This window comes from Mesocricetus auratus, unplaced genomic scaffold, assembly GCF_017639785.1.
Source record: "Mesocricetus auratus isolate SY011 unplaced genomic scaffold, BCM_Maur_2.0 Super-Scaffold_100008, whole genome shotgun sequence".
NCBI classification, from domain to species: domain Eukaryota; kingdom Metazoa; phylum Chordata; class Mammalia; order Rodentia; family Cricetidae; genus Mesocricetus; species Mesocricetus auratus.
This window is the reverse complement of record NW_024429192.1, coordinates 7,291,591-7,313,071: the sequence shown is the minus strand read 5'-3', so window position 1 is coordinate 7,313,071 and position 21,481 is coordinate 7,291,591. Positions and strand designations below refer to the sequence as shown.

The 21,481-nt window shown below is 41.5% G+C and overlaps 1 protein-coding gene across 6 annotated transcripts in view; it reads right to left on the bottom strand.

Moving 5' to 3' along the window:
- Scaf4 (SR-related CTD associated factor 4) overlaps positions 1-21,481 on the bottom strand; it is a 58,493-nt gene that overhangs the window by 23,052 nt on the left and 13,960 nt on the right. For 3 of the 6 annotated variants that reach the window (XM_040750522.1, XM_013116193.3, XM_013116191.3), the window contains exons 2-12: positions 14,876-14,959; positions 14,156-14,200; positions 12,067-12,228; positions 10,101-10,236; positions 9,479-9,618; positions 8,752-8,928; positions 4,312-4,499; positions 3,929-4,037; positions 1,546-1,803; positions 1,041-1,126; positions 31-221 (exon numbers count right to left, since the gene is read on the bottom strand). In XM_040750522.1, coding sequence (XP_040606456.1) covers positions 31-221; positions 1,041-1,126; positions 1,546-1,803; positions 3,929-4,037; positions 4,312-4,499; positions 8,752-8,928; positions 9,479-9,618; positions 10,101-10,236; positions 12,067-12,228; positions 14,156-14,200; positions 14,876-14,959 — 1,576 coding nt within the window. The remainder of the gene's footprint in view (positions 1-30; positions 222-1,040; positions 1,127-1,545; positions 1,804-3,928; positions 4,038-4,311; positions 4,500-8,751; positions 8,929-9,478; positions 9,619-10,100; positions 10,237-12,066; positions 12,229-14,155; positions 14,201-14,875; positions 14,960-21,481) is intronic. The other 3 variants (XM_013116189.3, XM_013116192.3, XM_040750521.1) reach the window with 2 other exon arrangements.

Below are 21,481 nucleotides of genomic sequence, written 5' to 3'. Positions count from 1 at the left end.
AAGAAGTGTGAAGAAAGGTTCGTTACTTACCACTTGCAGTTTCTGACTTGATCTGAGGGAGGCCTTTCTGCCGCCGTTCCCTCTCTTTTTCTCGGTCCCTTCTTTCTTGAGATCGAGACCGAGGCGAGTGCCGGCGCCTGTCCCTGGACCGGGACCGAGATCGTCTGTGGCGGGATCTCCGAGACCTAGAGCCAGATCTAGATCGTCTCCTTTTTGGTGACCTAAAACGTTTCATCAAGGAGATGGGTAGCAAAGAGAAAAGGGAAAGATGTGCATATTAAGTTGAAAAAAAAAATAGGTAAGTGAACCAAGAAACAGGGAACTCATGGATATAATTTATACAGAGTAACTATGGCTGGACCACTTGTAACTGTACTCCGTTTAGTATCTCTAACACTATCCAAATCCCATCTCCATGGTTAGGAAGCCGGTCCTCAGAGCTGGAAACACTGCTGCTACTATAACTTCTTCTTCTAAGAATGTCTTCTCTTCAGCAACTAAAAACACACTTCAACTGTGACAAAACTACGACATTTCCACTTCTGTTGGTAACCCTGAACATACAACTCCTATAAAACCAGACTCATAGGTACTAAATCGAATCAGATGACATGTAGGTAAAGTGCTATTTTACTTTTTGGGGATCTTTTTTAGACAGTGTCTCATGTATACCAAGCTGGCCTTAAACTTCTGATGCCCGAATGCTGGGGTTAAAGGTATACACCACCAGACCATGCAGTGCTAATGACTGAGTGCAGTACTTTAGGCACACTACGTAAGTACTCTACCAACTAACAACTCCAGATGGACTAAACAACAAAATAAAAAATAAACAGTCATTACTTTTGATACCTTCTCTTTATGTACCAAGTGATACCCAGAAGGTGGGGCAGATGGACTGCTCTGAGTTCAAAGCCAGCCTGGTCTACACACTGAGTTCCACGCCAGTGAGATCCTGTCTCAACATAAAAGCGAAGAAAACAGTGTGACCGGCACCTCGGTCTCCTCAGACACAGAGCTGTGGCTCTCCTGTGAGTTACCTGGATGCTGACCTAGATCTTGACTTTCTGCTCTCAGGAACGTGTCGCTTAACCTCCGGGACACAAGGCTGTTCTACTTCCATTTCCTTTGAAATAAGTAAATAAATAAAAATTAAAAAGATCAGAAAAGGAGACATCTGGAAATCATGGCAAAAGGCCACAATCTTAGAAATACTAATTTTCTGATTGGACTAAATAATCACTAGCCACCACTGAAAGAAAAACAAAACTTCTCATATGGTATGCAAACTAAGGGGAAAGATTCTGCTTCTGGAAGTTACACTGTATAAATTACATTTTTACCAAACACCATAAAGCACAGTAAACTAGGCTCTGGTTGAACCCATAAACACTAGCTTCAGTCCTCACAGCTGATAGTATTGTTGCGTGTATCTTCCACACAACTCCTGGAGCCAAGAGTGCCCAAAGATCAACACACTGAAAAATTAAAACGGTAAATAAATAAGAAGGAATGTGCATATAAGTCAACCCAAGAAACTATTACCTGCTGGTGTGGCTTTTGTGAAAGCGGCTCATTTTGTGGCTGAAAAGTAGGTTGGAAAGTTGGTTGTACTGGAGGAGCTGGAGGAATCCCAGGCTGCGGCATGCCAGGCTGCGGCATGCCAGGCTGTGCCATCCCAGGCTGCGGCATGCCAGGCTGCGGCATCCCAGGCTGCGGCATGCCAGGCTGCGGCATAGGAGGAAATGGAGTTGTAGAGAGAAGCCCAAATCCTGGCATCTGTCCATTAGGAGGAAGTGGAACCTTTCATTTTAAAGAAGAGTTAAATCTAGTTTAAGTAACAGCAACCAAAAATAAGTTTGAAAAGTTACTTTATCTACAACTTTAATAAACTTTATTTAAAAAGCTATCTGACTTCTGTATGAGTAACTTTTCTGTAAACCATTCTACAACTCATTTATTAGAATTCTCAATGGTGATTCAAGATACAGCTTTATTTACTAAAGGTAGCAAGATGACAAGGTAGTCTTTTTTTTGTTTTGTTTTCTTTTGTTTTTCGAGACAGGGTTTCTCTGTGGTTTTGGAGCCTGTCCTGGAACTTGCTCTTGTAGACCAGGATGGTCTCAAACTCAGAGATTCGCCTGCCTCTGATTCCCGAGTGCTGGGATCAAAGGCGTGGACTACCACTGCCTAGCCAAGCTTTTAAAATAGAAGGAAAAATGGCTGTAATTTCTAGATTCCTGGGGGGGGGAAAGTACTTTGTCTTCTAGACTTGATTGTGTACGCCTGAGTGTTATAAGTTAAAGACCAGGTTGGTCTACAAATGCAATCCTAGGACAGACAGGACTACGCAAAGCAACGCCTTATCTCTGAAACAAGCTCAAAACAAGCAAAAATTAAAGTGATTTTACAGTATAACCCAACTGGCCTGAAACATACAATCTTCCTGTCTCACCCCTCAAATGCTGGGACTATGTGTTAACACCACACCTAACTATGTGCACATTTAAAAAAATTTTACCAAAGGGATTTCTGACATACTTTTAAATTTTCAAATAAAAGTTACAATGTACAGGAGGAGGGATAGATGGAGGAGGGGATAGATGGGAGTGGGGGGTAGACGAGAGGAGGGAGGGGAAACTGTGGTCAGCACGTGAAAAAAATGTTAGTTTAAAAAAAAGGGTAGGGTCTGGAGAGACAGCTCAGAGGTTAAGAGCAGTGACTGCTCTTCCACGGGTCCTGAGTTCGATTCCCAGCAACCACATGGTGGCTCACAACCATCTTTATTCAATCTGGTGCCCTCTTCTGGCATGTAGGCAGAACACTGCATAAGCAATAAATAAATAAATCTTTAAAAAAAATTCTTTAAAAAAAAGGTAAAGCATAGTCTGCCATTTCTGTATGCACTAATTCTAACACCTACAACCAATCATGTTCCCAAATGCCTTTCTATTAAGCATCCTTAAGTTGTCGGTAGAGTGGGGCCATGGTAGTGCACGCCTTTAATCCCAGCACTCAGAAGGCAGAGGCAGACGAATCTCTGAGTTCGAGGTCAGCCTGGTCTACAGAATGAGTTCCAAGACAGCCAGGGATGTTACACAAAGAAAACCTGTCTTAAAAAACCAATCAGCCAATCAACCAAGCAACGAACCGAAATTGGTAGTAATTTGTCTAAAAAGTAACGAACAATATGTCATTTGTTTTCTTCATTATTTAAACAGGCCTCCTCAGTAAGCCATTAAAATCACAGTACCAACTATATGTCATCAAATGCAAAGAATGAACTGGAAATAATACAGACAAGAAAATCTGTAGTGTTAAGGATGTTATCTGGGTGCCCTTTCCAAAGGCTATAAAGCAATGTTTCCCCAGGCTGGTTGTGAATGGAAATCACTGCAGCATTAAAATTCAAACACAATTCCACAGATCACATACAATGATCACAGTGGGAGTGCACAGGCTCTGTCTTTAATGGCCTCACCCTGCCCCGAAGTTAGATTCATAGCAAAATGAGTTCACAGTATTTAGCAAAATCAATCCGTTGACTCTGATCTCTGTAACTCTTCCGGCGTGCTATATATGTTTTGTTGTATAATTCAAACTGTCTGCACTATCAATACCAGGCCGAAAGCCCTCGGCAGCAGCCAGTCTCCACAGCATATAGGAAAGACTTCCAGCAAAGGAAACAGCTGTGTGACTATAGAGTTTCTTTAAATAGAACTGTAATGTCATTGAACTATTTCAACTAAAATATCTATTCTTCTTATTATTAGATAAACATGTTATGTTTATAAACATGTTATAATAAAGATACATTCCACAGCTCTCTTGGGGCCTGAGTTCTCCTTAGCAAACTTCACAGCAACAACAGAGCTCAGAGATACAAACAGGTCCCTGAGAACAGATCTCCAGTTCAGAAAACCTGTACCTGATGGTGCACTGTATCCTGCTGCATCCCCATCATCCGAGGTGGAAACTGGTCCATACTTTGATGCTGTGTATAGGCTGGTTGCTGCATGCTGTCCCCAGGATAGCCACTAAAACAAGGTGAGCATTTTTATTATTATTCATTCAAAACCACTTAAGACTTAGTCACATTTACATTGCAGAATGCCACTTAGGAGTCACAGGTAATCAACAAATACTAGTCCAACATAAAAGCTACATTTTTAAATTCTAATTCTGCAAAGGATACAAAGTCTCTTAATACAATTTCACAAAATACCCCACTGAAATCTGTTTTTAATCCTAACTGTTGCTTAGATTGTGCTTTGTAACCGTTACCAATATCAAAGACAAAAGGATACTCACAATGGCACCTGTGGAGGAGGGGGTGAGGTGGCAGAGGGTACCGGCACAGCAGGAGCAATAGCAGGTGTGGTCACGGAGGGCGGGGGAGGTGCAGCCGCAGGGGCTGCAACAGTGACAGCGGTGTCCTCTTTCTTTGTGTCTTCCATGGCTTCTGGCTCATCATCATAATCGAACCTATCCAGCAGCTTCTACAATGCATATGGCAATGCTCCACTTAATACAGGCTCAATCAGCACACCAGAAACTTTACAGAACAACAGATATTTCTATCAGTTACAACCCTACCATGCTATGTCTTTTTCTCCTGTATGTCCTGGGGAGCTTGGTCCAAAGACAGACAACACTGCCATTAACGCCACATTAGTAAACATACAACTTCAAATTCTACATTCCTTCTCCAATAGTAAAAGCAGTGTTTTCTTTCTGCATATTCACTGCTTATTTCATAATAAAATCAGCAATAGACTTAATTTATCTAAAATATTCATTTGTCTAGAGAGAAGCTTCTGGAGCTCTGCATAATGCAAACAGGTGTGTGCTTTCAGGCAGCTAGACACCCATGTCCACAGTTTGTCTGGCCACGAATACACTGTCATAACAAAAGAAAAAACTATGGTGCGGGACAGGGACAGACAAAAGCTGCTAACTTTAGTAGTTTCCTTCTCAAAACTTCACAACTTACACCAATTACAAGAAACTTTCATTAAAAACAACAAACAAGCCCAAATAATCCACAAGAGTTCACAAATCTAGAACAGTAATTTTAAAATAAAAAGTAAATTTAAAAATTTTTCAAAATAGTATTTTAAGATAAAAAGTTAAACAGTAATTTTAAATTTAAAATAAGTTTTAAGATAAAACTTAGAGGTGATGGTTATGCAGGTAAACTGCCTGTCACTGCAAGTCTGACACCACCGAGAGTCGTCCTTGGAACCCTCCACCAAATGGCCCTGCTACCTCAACATGTATACCATCGTACACATACGACACTCCCACACATTGTAACTTTGAACAGTTATACTCTGTAATCATAAAGCCTGCGATATAGATCTATATTTTTGTATATAGACAGGGAAACCTAGGCACAGGAGGTTACGCACTATGAACCAACCTACAGTCAGTGAGTGTGGAGTCATGGTGGACACTGTCTCTTACACTTCAAAGCCTAAGTTCAGCTTGGGCATGCACTTTTCTTTCCAGCTGTGCCTGCTACGCTCACAGCCTCCACCTCAGGCTGTTGTGCCTAGAAACTCTGGTGTACTTCATCAACAGACTGCTAAGTCACGACACAGAACTAAACCAGAGTGAAGAGGACCTGCCATAGCAGACTTCTTTATAAAAGAACAGCTGTGTTTTCTAAATGTAATCTGTACTTCAGGTACTTTGCAGTCTCGCATATACTAACTTATTTTATAGTACCAAGATACAGTATAAGTTATAACATCCATACATATTGATCTGGGAAAAGACCTGAATCAATTACAGAATTTCTAGCTTATCAAAAAAAATTTTTTCGATGGTTCAGAGGAAATGGATGATCTGAATAAAACAGATTTTAGTCAAATGAAAGAGCACAGAACACACACACACACACACACACACACACACACCCCTTCACTCCCCAGCAGATAATTCTGTTTTGCAAACCTGATGGAACTAACAACTATGCAGGTGAACCAGCAAGATAAGATTCGCACCGCCATGGTCTCTACCCAGCAGATGCCAAAGACTGTCAAGTCTAGTACCACCTAGACATCCCAAGGGAACACCTAGGAAACTAGGCACTCGATACTGCAACTAGTTACTAAAGGAGATAAACACCAGACTTTTCTCTCTGGTACTATTAACCAAATTAAGTTCTAAGAAACATTTAAGAAGACTAAGAATCCAAGGATCAGTGAAACTAAAACTTTATGTAAGGCCTTTATGAAGACCATCAGAACGTTTTAATTTCTATGGAGAATCTGTAGCAGTGCACCCTAAAGCTACCCAACAAGCGTGTTTTGAGGGTGATGTACATTACTGTTTTTTTAGATCACGAGAGAGAGAGAGAGAGAGAGAGAGAGAGAGAGAGAGAGAGAGAGAGAGAGAGAGAGAGAGAGAGAGAGAGAGAAGACAAGGACAATAAAGACATTAAAAAAGCAAACAAACAAACAACAAAGAAAAAAATCTCACACAGCTGCTCTTCCAGGGGACCCAGTTCAGCTCCCAGCACCACACAGTGGCTCTCAACTGTAACTCCAGTGCCAGGGGATCTGATGCCTTCCTTCTCTGACCTCCACTGGCACCAGGCATGCGCAAGGTTCATATATATATATATATCTTCATGCCAAACATTTACACACACAAAATAAAATAAAGCTAAGAAAAATCTTTCCATCCAATCATCACAGATACCACTTATGGGTTATCTGAAAAATCTATACATAAGACCATGACTAGCCTAAGTAAGTCTGAGAAATAATTTAAGCAGAGGGACATTTGGAACTAAAGTATGTATATGTGTGCTGGGTGATTAGGTACTTGTACGGGCTATGACCCAAAGTCGTATAGCACCAGATATATGTCTCTTCAACTATTAAGATGCAGAAATAAACACTGGTGTGACAAGGTAGTGTCAAAAAACTAAAACCCCCCAAAACAACAAAAACAGACATAAAAACAAGACTTTATAGTAAAACTAAAGAACAAAAACCAGCTACTTCAAAAACATAAGCACTTGTTCAGTGGTGGTGGTGCATGCCTTTAATCCCAGCACTCGGAGAGGCAGAGGCAGGCGGCTCTCTGTGAGTTCCAGACCAGCCTGGTCTACAGAGCGAGTTCCAGGACAGCCTCCAAAGCCACAACAACAAAACCCAAAACAAACAAAACAAAACGCACTTAACAAAATCTTGAATGATGATGTATAACATACCCCACTCCAGAAGGATGAGACACAGTCAGGAAGCAGAAGTGGAGAACTAAAGAAGGATTTGGGGGTGGGGGGCGGGAGCAGGGATACACAAGAGAGAATCTGCGCCCATCTGTACAAGGAAACAGGTCTGCAAGCAGACACACCAACACATCTTTTCAAAGGAGCACGCTTTTTCTTTTTTATTGCTGTGTTAACTCTGTACTGTTTCTCTTACAAACACAGAACATTCCTCATCCATGTGCGTGTGTGCAGACCATGTTTATGTCAGTGTCTTCATCACAGTCTTGCTCTGTGTCTCCATGCAGCTTTTCCACGGATACCGAGCATGTAACCCTGGTCTTCACGCTTGTACAGCAAGTATTTACTGACCACATCATCTCTCTGACCATGTTTATTCCTTTTTCACTCAAAATTTAATCCAGTATTTCCTAAATTCAGGAGTCACTTATGAAACACTCAGCTAAAATAATGAAAACTGGCATTTACCTACAACATTGATTATTAATTATTGGTGATAAATTTCTTATAACTTATTTTAGAAAGAATCATACATTTTAGAGATCACGAAATCAAACATTATTTAATGCTACAATTTTCAAACTTTTTTTTTTAAACTGTGAAACTGGAAAAAGAAATTTTAAACAATCATAACCCTAACAAAAACATGAAAGACAAAAGTAGAGCTGTCTGGGTTGAACCCCACAGCACACCCACACCCCGGCTGGCAGGCAGTATCTTAAACATGCCCGTTAAGTTTCAATCTGAGACGATCCCCATGGACTCAAGTTCACTTGGTGCCCAGTTGGTTGTCTCTTTGGGAGACGGTGAGCAGTTGAAGGCCACCAAGGGCAGCTTCTCAAAGTCTCACTTGGTCCAGGCTCTTTTTCCCTCTCCTTGCTTCCGGTCCACTTTAAACTGAAGAGACTCATCTGCTACGTGGTCCGGCTGCAACCACTGATTCAACTCTCTGATACCAGGAACCAAAATTCATCTTCCCTCTTTCAATTTGCTCTCCTGGGTATTTGGCCACAGCCACACAGAAAAAGAGCCCCTAAGGATGGCAAGGCCCACTGAGTAAGCAGAGAGATGCTGGGGTCAGTCACCCCAGGACTCACGTCACAGACATGGTAACTACAGTTATCACAGCAACAGCAAATGTCATTCAGTAGCAAAATAGATAACCTGATCTACTGGATCTTAATAACCATCCATGCTCAATATACACAGACCTAACAATACAGTTCAAAACAAAAGCATAGACCTGCAGTGCACTGTTTCTGGGAAAACATACAACAGAACCCAACAGCATCATTGCTAGGTACAAGTGAAGAATTGCTCTGTTCACTTTTCTTTATTCTGTAAGCTTGTTGACAGTGAGCCTGCACGACATGCATAACCAGGAAAAACCCTTTTGACATTGAGGAGGAAGATCAAACCACAGACAAACGGACAATGCCTGCAGGAGCTGCAGAAGAGAGCCTACAATGCACAGTAAGACAGACAGTGGTGATGTGAGAGAAGCGTACCTTGTCAAATGCAGTTTTTTGTTCAGGTGGGGGGAAAGCGGCTTTTTGTTCAGGTGGTTGTGTAGGAGCTGTCTTTAACTGAGCTGTGATAGCCTGAACCTGGGCCATCACAGCATTGTCAAGGGCGGGAGACTGTGGTTTTGGAGGCTGTTGAAAAGTCTGAAGGATCTGCTGAAGCTTAAAGAACGGGAAAACTGATAAACCACACAACAAAGCATCATCATCAAAGTTAACTTACTAAAAAGAAAAGAATCTCAGAGTGGCTAAAAATAGCATAGCAGTAAGTAAACTGGGCAAAGAATCCACCATTCACTAATGGCTAAATCTGTCAATGAACTTATTACAGTGTATTGCTTATGGTTAAAAATGTATGCTGACAATCCCAAAGATACAAACAAGGCTCAAAGAAAAAGAGAAAACACATGGAATTGTAACAGCAAGTTTTCTAGAAATACAGAAAATTTCACTCCATATAATCTTGAGTCAATCAGAAAAACTAGAATGTGAGAACAACACCTGCCACTTCAAAAGCTCTCAGCTCTTTCCAGGAGATACTGTCGCTTCCTTACTGTGGACACTCGCGTTTCTCGTGTCAGCTCTAACTCCTCGCATTAGCTCCCTAGTGAAGGCTACTCTGGTTGAAGACATTCTCTCCCGCCAAGGAACATGGGAAGGAGGAGCAGGAACAACGCTCTGCTCTGCAAGCCATTTGCATCACGCAGCTTACCTGCTGGCCCTGAGTGGTCTGAAACAGTTGAGCCACAGCAGCAAAGGCATCAGAGCTGGGCAGCTGTGGCACAGTAGGCATGGAGTTTGTGGGCGCTTGTGCCAGTTCAGAAGACACTTTTACTGGGGGTGGAGGAGACCCTAAAAAGCAAAGGGCATCAGGCCTCAGAAAGAGTCAACTTCATACCTTCCTCACTCCTGTTTAAACCAAATTCTGTCCAGTTTAACTTGTGGTTGGTAAGGTATATACTACATATAAGTGACAAAGGGCACATTGCCATTTGAAGTAAGAATTACATGAAGAAAAACTGTGCCTTCCAAATTCAAAGTTTCCTTCCTATGGGAAAGTTCTACTAACTCAGCAACAAACCTTTCATGTAGAGAAACTCAATTCTTTTAAATTTTTTCTTTTTTTTTCAAACAGTATACTCTGATTATGTTTCCTTCCCAACCCCCAAATCCACACCAATTCTCTCATTAGAAACCAAACAGGCATATAAGGAATAAAAACATGATAAAACAAAAACAAACCAACCAGAGTAGAACAAAACAAATGAACAGAAGAAAAGGAGCCAGAGTTGCTAGTGCGCTAGGACCTCTCTTACCATCAGACACTGACTGACCTTCATTGTTGGTGACATTTTCTGCTACGGGAACAGCATTACTGGTTCCTGCTGCCATGTCCAAAAGAGGTTGAATAATTTCAATTTTGAATACTCCATTTTTTTGCCAAAGATTTAGCACACGAACTATTTTACTCTGTTATGTGCAAGAAAATGAACATACAATAAATATTTACGGAAATTGCTTATCATATCTGATTTTAAAGAGAAACCATTACTGTTTCGACGGGGGTGGGGTGGGGTGTGGGGGGTATTTCCATCAGCATCATTGCCCAGTTAAACAACTCAAATGAACCTTTCCTCAGTGGTCTAACCTAATAAAAAGGAACATAGACAGACTAGATACCTAGCAATTAAAAAGGAAGATATTTGACTATCAATGCTCAGAGTTACAAAGAAAAACACTGACAAAACTCAATTATCTTAAAAAAGTTAACCAGGTGAAGACTGTCTTCAGGATGATCAAGACATTAACTATCTCAGAGACTATCTGCACGTGGTCAGCAGCGCATGCTTGTGATGCCAGCTCTCAAAACGGAGACTGCACATCAAGGCCCAATTCTCCAGCACAAAAAACAAATGAAAACCAGTCTTTAAGAAATTGGGTAACAGGGAAAAGATGGTTTTTGGCCAAGTAAGTATGAAGGAGAGACTCAGATGAAACTCTGTTGTTATGAGCACAGGGTTAACTCAGATGAAACTCTGTTGTTCTGGGCACAGGGCTAACTCCTGTTCAGGGTCTCTTTATAAAATCCTGCTTCAAGAGCCTAAGAATGTACACACAGACACTGCAAAGACACAGTGTTCCTCTTAATATAAATGTCTCCATTCTCATTACTAAGTACAGAATCCATGATTCCACACTGAAAGAGTGGACCACAGTTATGGCAGACAGAGGAAAAGAGTCTAAACTGTAAAGGGGGCAACTTAACCCTTCACAACTCGGAAAAGGGCTGGTTAATTGTCTCACAGCTAAACCTACATACCTGCTGGCCTTACCCTAGGGTTTTCTCTGAATCTCAAGTCTACCACAGGAACGTGAGAGCCAAAGTAAGCATCCTTTCTCTCTGGTTTGGTCAAACAGCAAATAAATCCAAGTTCCTCTCTGTGTCATAATTTCTTTAGGTACTTAGGGAAACCAAAGCAGCTGCTGATGAGTATTCAATAATACTGCTGTGTAACATTATGTGCGACTATCATGTTCCTTCTTTCTACAGAACATTGTGAAACTGTGTGTGTGTGCGTGTGTGTGTGTGCGCGTGTGTGTGTGTGCGCGCGCGCGCGCGTGTTGTATTTTTTGTAGTCTTATTGCAAATGAGTATCACTCACACGCCTGCACGCTGGGAAGAAGAATTCTGGGCCTTCTACAATACTACAGAGCTGCTCATCGTCAAGGACATCTTTGTAGCTCAGGTTTGCTGTTACAGCAATCTTCCAGCAGCTACTGGTTAAGTGCTGAGATCAAAGGCATGTGCCACCATGCCCAGTTGGTGATTTTTCTTTAAAGACAATGCTTCCTGTACACCTCTTTTTGGCTTCTTTTAACTGGGATAAGAACATTAACACAAAGCATACCTTCTCTAGAAATCTTCAGTGTACAACACAGAGCTGTTCATTTTAAGGACCATGTTTGGCAGGTCTCAGAACTTTACCTTGCACAGCCGACACTTGAGACCCACTACTAAGCAACTCCTCACACCCCACTCCCCAGCAATCACACTCTTTGCAGATTGGTTCCTTCTGCAATTCAACATTACAAAAGCCCTTGTGCAGAGAGGCCATGTGAATTTGACATTTCACAAGGAAATGAGACTACGAAATGACCACTGCAAAGAAAACTGAACTTCAGACGAGTTTACTACATAAAGATATTATCTAATAACACAGCAGGTTTTAAATAACATGAATCCAAAGTCTCAATAATGAACCCAACAAGAATGCAAATTTCACAAGTTATTAGCTGTACCTTATCTTCAGATGGACAAAGATATAAATATTGGAATGTAGCAGTTATATTTTTAGAGAATCTTGGCCCAAAAACATCTTTATCAGTGCCAAATTGATGACGAGACTGTCTCACAATGGAATCAATGACATATAATCCTGGAACCTTGTATTCTGGTTTACACTGCAAGGGTAAAGATACAAAATTAATATAAGAACAACAAAACCAGGGAGTGTGATAGCATACACCTTTAATCCCAGCACCCCAGAGGCAGAGACAAGTGGGACCTCTGTGAGACCCAGTCTACTCTACTTAGTAAGTTCCAGGCCATGCAGAGCTATACAGTAAACCCTGTGCCTTGTGCCTGCCCGCCCCCGCCCACACACACACACACACACACACACACACACACACACACACACACACACACACACACACACACACACACACACACGGAAATCCAAAGCAAATCTGACACCCATTATCTCAAGAGTATGCAGCTCCACACATCCACCGTCCACGGTGTAGGAACTACTCAAGTGTTCCAGCCACTTAACTGCTTCCAGTCTGTGGACATTACATTCTTTGATATCTCAGACTCCAAGGACCCCCCCCACCCCCAGATCCTCCATTTCCTCTCCAAAGCTTCCCAGAGGCCATGGCCAACTCACTTTCCAACATCTCAGTTATTATGAGTCTCTGAGTCAGTAATTTCCATGCTTTAAAATTACTAAAACATACTTTTAAACATGTTGGTTTTACCAGAGAAATAAAAAGTAAAAGGAAAGGTCATTTGGGTCTATAAGCTGGACAAAGGCGAAACAAAACACTTAGAGAAAATAAGCATTTCTATAGGAAAAGGTATAACCCTTCATGGAAGACAATTAATTCAGCAACAGAAATAAAGCCTTCTGCTGGGCGGTGGTGGCGCACGCCTTTGATCCCAGCACTGGGGAGGCAGAGGTAGGCAGACCTCTGTGAGTTTGAGGCTGGGCTGGTGGGCTGGACTGATAGCCTCCAAAACAATACAGAGAAACCCTGTCTCGTAAAAAACAAAAGCAAAAGCAAAAAAAGAAAGAAATAAATAAAGCCTTCTTTGATCTTAAGAATTTATGCTAAGGAAAACAACATGCATGCATGTTTTCCTTTAAGGCTAGCTACTGAGGCATTTTCAATGAGAAATAACTACACTGGCTAAGTATATCATAGTAACGCTCACACAATGGGTCTTTTTTTTAGATGTTTATAATATATTCAGTAGGAAAAGCAAGTCAATAACCACCTTGTGTCCATTTTCCTTACAGAGACTCAGGCGTACACTGGTAACCGGGGTCAGAAGCACACGTGCAATCAAATGCTGTCCCCATTTACATCTTTGCCTTTTTGGTCTGCTGCTACAGGAAGCGTCTAACTGACACAAATACCTACTGTGCACCTAATGATCCAAGACACATCAATGGGCTATAAGATGCTTAAGATCTATTGAGAAAGATGTGCTCATCACATACACTTTAAGACAACACACAACCACACGACTAAGAAAGTTTAGTTGTGATGGCAACAGGGGAAAGTCAGGAAAATTAAAAAGTAACTTCATCTCAAGAACTCACAGGAGAATTAAATGTCAACACAGTAGATGGGGCAAAGGGTCTAGAACAGGCAAGCCCTTAGGCTTAGGGAAGGGTCCCAATACAAAAACAATGAGTTCTGTTGTTGGGTATGACAGAAGCTGAGTGCCAAGCTTCTCGCCAACATTCAATGAATGGCAGTCATATGAAGAAATGCCTTGTTTTTATTTTTAAAAACATTTATTTTACTAGTATGGGTGTTCAGTCTATCTGCGTGTGCACTATGTGGATGTCTATAGCTCGAAGAGGCCAAAACCAAGCACAGGACTCCCTGAAACCGGCTAAGAGTGTGAGCAGCCACGTGGGCGGTAGGACGCACACCCAGGTCTTCCGAAAGCAGTTTCCATGCTCTTACCTTGTTGAGCCGTGGCTCCACCCCAGGAACTACTTTCTTTCTAGAGTGTTTTTAGAAGCACACATCCAAATTTCTTTTCACATATGTAAATACATCATAATAAACATGGTAATAATGAAATAGTTACCTTTTTGATGAACTTTTCTACTATTTGAACAACATGCTTATAAAGCTGAAAGACAGAAAATTACAGCCAGTTTATACATTCCTACATTTCCTACAATTAGTGAACCCCCAAAACCTTGAAATTTTTAATTTAAAAATTTAGCAATTAACTCAAAGACTCTTTAGAAATAGCTCAAACTCATTAACAAAGAATCTTGGGAAAGGAATTAATCAAAACAAAAACTACACACTCCTTTCCAAGAAGAATGCGCTTTCTTAGTGGCCCAAACTTCATGAAGTAAGGGTCAGGCTAATGTAACATGACAGAACAGAACCAAAAATAATAACATTTCTAAACTGTGCCATTTACTAAAATGTGATCTTGAGTAACATATTTCCCAAAGCCCAATTTTGACCCTTTTTTTTTTTCCGTAAGAAGACAATTATCTGACAGCTGGTTTATAAAGACTGAAACAGTATTGTCACAAACTTTCAGCAAAACTTAATTCATTCACAAGATAAATTCTGACGTTAACAATATTCTAAATAATGCAAAGCAGAGCTGGCCAGACAGCTGAGTGGGTTAGGGTATTTGTTACAGAAGCCTGGCAAACCGAGCTGGATCCCTGAACCCATTATCAAGGTGGAAGAAAAGCAGCCTTCCAACCTCCACATGGCACGTCCTCACCCTACCAACAATAATTAACTAAAAGTATTTCTAAGTTAAGTGTTTTATCCTTACCTTAATAGCTTTAATAGCAGCTTTAGTGATCAGAATCATTTTGGCTCTAGAGATGGGAGGTTTCATATCCATAAGTGAAAAAAGCTTGAAAAATAAAAGAGATAAAGGTAAATTCAGGTCAATCTCCTTATTTTACAAAGACATTTATATCTATTGGCCAAGAGAACAACAAACCTTTGTAACTAAAACTGGTCAATTCGGCTATATATCCAGTATCAGTAACTTTTCTATATACTTGCATCTTCACTTAGAAAAAACAATGGAGAGGATTACATTAAAAAGAAAAAAAAGTATGAATACAGAAGCAAAAACATCTAAAAAGATGCAAAACCAACAAAATCAGTCTTTCAAAAAAAATCTAAAAACTGTGAAGGGAACAACACACCTCTTCCTGGACTGAGTTTGATGATAGTGTAATTGTATCAGTGTTTAGTGTAATTTCAATGTTTAGTGTGATATCAGTTCCAAATCTTACTGAGTACTGAGACCTTGAAGGACTTTCAAAGGTCATTTAGATAAACATGAAAAAAGTCAAGCAATAGATTTAAAATGCCATTATAAAGATACAAATATCTATGAATGCTAGTGTGAGAATTCAAAATTTCTTCAAGCAATCAGGTATTCTCTTGATGGCAAACACACAATATTCCCCCCCCCAAATTATATCCAACTGAGATATTAATAACCAGCCTCCCATGAGCCATCTCCAATTCCCTCCAGCTTGCACTAATGTTTCAAGTGTATATGTGCTGCTCATACCATACTGTCTAGACAATACATCACCAGTCTAAAAAATAAGTCTCTTCCCAGGGTCAGCAACCCCACTTTCAGCACGACCTAAAAATTCACAATTTCACAGCTCTTTAAAACTTGGGACAGTTTGCACCTACACATAGAAAAGGGTTAGGATGCTGGATGCAACCAGTACAGGAGCCACATACTTTACCAAGAAAAGGCTGGAACATTTCTATAAATAATAAGAAAATGGGGGAAACAACTTAAGGTAAATTCATTTTCTGGAGAGATTATTTAAAAAAACAAAAAAGACACCAATTCTTTATTATTTCCTAATATACAAATTCCTGATCAATAAGAGGCACACTGTTCTTTGACAGGATCTGAGTTTGGTCCCAGCACCCAGGGTGGTGGGTTGCTCACCAGTAGATGACTCTAACCCCAGGGGATCCCAATCTCCTCTTCTGGCCTCTGTGGGCACCTACATTCATATATATGCATATGCAAATAAATCCGCCTCCCCCCCCAAAAAGGTTCTCCTTGAGAATAACACTAAATGGAAAAGTAGAGAGAACATAGTAATGGATGAAGCTATGCAAATCAGTGAACTAAATAAATTTAACTATTTCAACTTAAAAACTCTAAAGCTGGTTCATAAACATACAGCTCACATTTACTATTCTTTTCATCTCTGTACCTTAAAACATAGCAAGGCTGCAGAGAAGTTCTCAAGGGTCAGGAGTAGACTGCCTCAGATTATACATATTAGGTCATGTCAACAGTAAACAAGTCACTGCTTTTTTCTCTTGGCTGGAAAGATGGCTCAGCTATTAAGAGCACTCACTACCTTTTCTCCCACAGGTCCTGAGTTCAAATCCCAACATCCACATGGTGGGTCACAACTATCTATAAAGGGATCTGATGCCCTCTTCTGTAATGTAATGCAGGCACATGTGTAGACAGAGCACTTGTACATAAAATAAATGAAAGTGTTTAAAGTCCAAAGAACATACAGGACTGTTACTGCTTCCATGAAAAAGCAAACCTGTCAGTCATTTTAAAACTCCAAGGCCAGACTACCATGTAGCAACAGTCAACTTTTGAGCAGAGTAACAAGAGGTGCCCAAGGGAGAAGAGGTCAGCGCTGGCCTTGTCCCCTCTGAGATCCGTTTTCAATGATTCTTGGGAAGGTTCCATGCTTCAGATGATGCCCAAGGAATGAATCTGAACTAAAAACTGTCAAATCTCGTCTATTCTAAAGCTGACACTTCCTAGTAGTGTATCCAATGCTGCTTCCCAACTACATTTATTGGAGAGCACTGACCATGACAGGGAATCCAAGAAACCAAAGAATGTTGCATTCATTCAGCAGGGAAAACAGAATGTGGGCTGTGCACTTGACAGCCAGCAGACATGCAAATGGATCTTTAACCCAAACAGGCCCATGTTTGAAACAGAAAAGTCTTCCATGAATAAAGCTGAGAAGTTTGTGCTTGAAGGAAGCCTAGAATGTACTGGAAGTTAGGGATACAAAAAACGACAAGAGAGCAGAGCAAAAAGCCACACAGAAGAACATCAGAGCAAAGTGAAATCAACCTAAAACTCCAAAAGGCACTGGCACTTTCGAACACCTAAACCTTGCTCTTTTGTTTAAGAGACTATAGGGTGTAAGACATGAAAGTTTTATTAGTATGTATTTGGGTGTGACATGAATATAGGTATGAGCATGTCAGAGTACACGTGGAAGGGGGCAGAGGGCAACTTTAGGTAGTCAATTTTCTCTTTCCACTGTTAGCAGACTCCAACTGCCTATGAACAGCACTGGTCCAATGAGTCCCTTTGCAGACCCCAGACATGAGTTTTTCACTGTGGTTAGAACTGCATGCAAGCAGAAATGTATTAGTGAGCTACTTTTCACTCAAAAGCTCAACAAACATAATTGGCATAGAGAGGCAGCAGGACCATTTTCAAAACTATTTAGAGACAGGGCATCACTGTGTATCCCTGGCTGACCTGGATTCAATGAGTAGACCAGGTCAGCTTTAAAATCAGAGCCTTGCTTTGCCTCCCTCTAAGTGCTGACACAAAGTGTGTACACCATGCCTGGCTTATGCTTCAGAACTCTATAGATGGCCTTACCTGTTAAGCATCTTAAGGGTCCCGGGGCACCTGAGTTTCTTTTTAGACAACCTCGACTCTCCCTTACCCAAGTCTTAAGAGTTGTGAATTTGTAGTTGATGTAACTGGAAGAAAATCACTTTAGGAAAGCTTCAAAATTGGATATATAGAATTTATTTTCCAAAGCTGATAGTTAACAGTATCTTACTGATTTCAAAGCACAAACTCAAAGCATCTCTGTTTACAAGTCAAAGTGGTCCCTTACTATCTAGACAGACCAGAAGCTTCATTAGACGTGAAGCCACTTCCATGGAAATACTCTAACTCCCATCATGTGGACAGAAGTACTAAGAAGGGGTCGGGGAGACAGGATTCCATGCCCACAGATGAGCAAGCTAAGGTTCAAGAATCAGTCCCTGCTGCTACATTAACATGCCAGTCCTAAGTTACTACAATACAAATTTGTGTGAGTGTCCCCGTGAGCGTGTGTAAGGCAGAGGTCAACCTGAGCTGTCTTGCTTAGGGGAGCCACCAGCCCTGATAGACAGACAGACAGACAGACAGACAGACAGACAGACAAAAACTAAGCTAGACTGGTTGAAGAGCAAACCCCAGGGGACAGGGCCTTCTTCCTCAGTCCTGGGATTACGGTCACATGCCAACAAGAAATAGGCAGAGCCTGTTGGAGAAGACTGCTGGGTATCCTTGGGAGGTTGTATCTGACGTTACCCCTTGCTCCCCTGTGAAGAAACATGTCTGAGCTGCTGTGAACATGCCTTTGCTGCCACCACGGACTAAAACCCTCTAAAACCAGTGCAGACAAGCCTTTCTTCCTTTCAACTGTTAGTGCTGTCACAGGGACAAGGAAACCACCACTCCAGCGGGGCTGGCAAGCCTGCTCAGGCAGGGCCCCTGCTTCACACATACAAGGCCCCATGTTAGAGTCCTACACCAGAAAAGAAACACAAAAACCAGAACCCTGCCCAGTTACTGAGATGATCAGAACGAAAAGTACTCAGAAGCGCTCAAATGTCACAGATGGGTGACTGGTACACTGGTCTCAAGCTTGTCTTTGCTCGGAGCCTTCAGAAGCCAGACTTCTTCCTGTGCTGTACAGCAGAGTGCACTTGCCAAACACTGAGCCATGCACGCATGCCCAGGCAAGCCAGGGCCCCGCGGCAACTGCTTCTGAAATTGATCCATGTCTTTAAAGAACAATACTGTATTACTGCCTTATGAATTATTAATTCAGTTCCCAAATGGAATTATCTAAAATGGTTCCTAAAAGTTGTCTTTTTTGCCGGGCGTTGGTGGCGCACGCCTTTAATCCCAGCACTTGGGAGGCAGAGGCAGGTGGATCTCTGTGAGTTCGAGGCCAGGCTGGTCTACAGAGCTAGTTCCAGGACAGCCTCCAAAACAATACAGAGAAACCCTGTCTCGAAAAACCAAAAAAAAAAAAAAAAGTTCTTTTTTTTTCTTTCCTTGGTATCTATGCCCACCCTCCCTCATTTGTACCAATTCCAATTTTGTTTTGTTTTCTTTAATTAAAATCAATTATGCTAAGCCCAACACAAAGGTCTGTGACACCTGCTACTTGAGAAGCTAAGGCAGAGGTTACAAGTTCAAGGCTGGCCTAGACAACTTAGTGGGATCTTGTGTCAAAATAGAAATTAAAAATAAGTAACAAATACACTGTTAATGTTTTCTATTTATAAGCAGTTTCTCGGATCTAAAGTAAATGACTTACTACTTATCCCTTCCTCTCCTCATCCAGAGCCAAATTGCAATTTAATAATCTTAAATAATCTTAAAAATTTTGTCAAGGAATCTCTCAGATTTACAAAGGCTGGCCTTGTGACAATCCACAACTTTGATTACAGCTATTGACTTTTCATAATTTGTTATTCTCGGTCAGAACACCGACCCAATAATCAACTAACAGTCCACAAAGTTTGGCTCTACCACTGGCTAATGCTGAGAATGTAAACATGCCAGGCCCTGTGGCATTAATGCAGCACGTAGCGGGGAGTGTGTGCCCTAGAAGTCAGCATACTACCAGGACAGCTCACAACAGTGCTTTCCAAGCTACAGGCTGACGTCACAACTGAGACTTTTAATGCACTGGCTCTCGACTAATGTCCCTTATAGAAAATGGCAGAGTCTGCACATTCTCTCTGTATACTTTCAATCATCTCTAAACCACTTGTACTATCTATACATGGCAAGTACTATTTAAAAATAAGTGTTATGAGTACCATGTAGGGATAACGACAAGAAACAAAGAAGTCTATCACAAACGAGGCATGAGACCAGCAGTTCTGAAGCATGTGCTGGTGGGATAGGAGACTCCGAAGCAGCAAGCAACCCGAGCAGGTGTCTGCACATCACCGCTGAGTTCTGAGCACTGCTTACTGCACAGCAAATTCAAGTCTTTGACCCTGGGAGCCGTCTACATTTGCACCAACCTGCCCAAGTTGGGCTCTTTGACAAGTTTTAAGAAAGCTGTCCTCTTTTGTGCTAGTCTCCTCGTCCTCACCCCTCCTCCAGTAAACAGCTTTAGACAAGGAGCACAGGGCAAGCACTACGCCCATACACGCTGGGCTCAGTTTCCTGCTGACCACCGCCTGTGCTGCGCGGCCCCTTCCTCCACAGGGCCTGCTCGCTACCCTTGCTTCCCTTGCCTTACTTCCTTCTGTCTCCTGGATAAGTACCTTTGTGATTACACAGGACCCTCTCAGATAATCCAGACAATCACTCCATGTGAGGACCACTCAAGCCCCCCAATTTCTTGGTACAGAAGATAACAGTCCCAGGTTCAAGGAACTGCGGTTGATGCCCATGCAAGAGAGGTGTGTTCATTGCTTTAAATAAAAGTGCTCACTCGCTTTGTTAACATCTGTGACCAACTTAAGCCCTCCTACAGTTTTTCATCATCACCTCCAACAAACCCATCTTCATGGTCTTTCCAACCTATTTAGGTAGTTTGGAAATCACTTTTTAACTTAGACCAACTTTCATTTGACTTTATATGCTCACTTTGTACGCCTCAGACTAAGTCATTTAGTGGTTTTGATTTTAAGGGTGGGGGATTATTTCTAGGAGGACCTCAACTGATAGTCCTAATGCTATTTATTAAAACTACTTGACACCCTCATCTGACCTCTTTTTTTTCTAACTGATTAAAGATGAAGTCACAGCCAACATATTTCTGAAGAAAAAAAAAGGCAGTCTTTACTTGACAAAACAAGTTCTTTTCTGTTATAAACTGTTATTAAAAATGTTCTGACTGGGGCCGGGCATTGGTGGTACATGCCTTTAATCCCAGCACTCGGGAGGCAGAGGCAGGTGGATCTCTGTGAGTTCGAGGCCAGCCTGGTCTACAGAGCGAGTTCCAGGACAGACTCCAAAACAATACAGAGAAACCCTGTCTCGAACCCCCCCTCCAAAAGTTCTGACTATTGGTAAATGGCAGTGACTAGATAGTCAACTGGAAGAAATAAAAATGAACCAGTATAGACTCTAGAGTTCTACTTTTAAAATTAAGCTATCAAGGAAATGAAAATAATTGAGAAGTTACATAGCAGTCTTTTGCATGTATGTGTGTCCTAGAACCAGAATTATGGACAGCTGTGAACACCATATGGGTGCTGTGACTCTAACCCAGGACCTTGGAAAAAAACAAATGTTCTTGGGCTATAGAGATGGCTCAGCAGCTAGAACACTGGCTGCTTCCAGAGGTCCTGAGTTCAATTC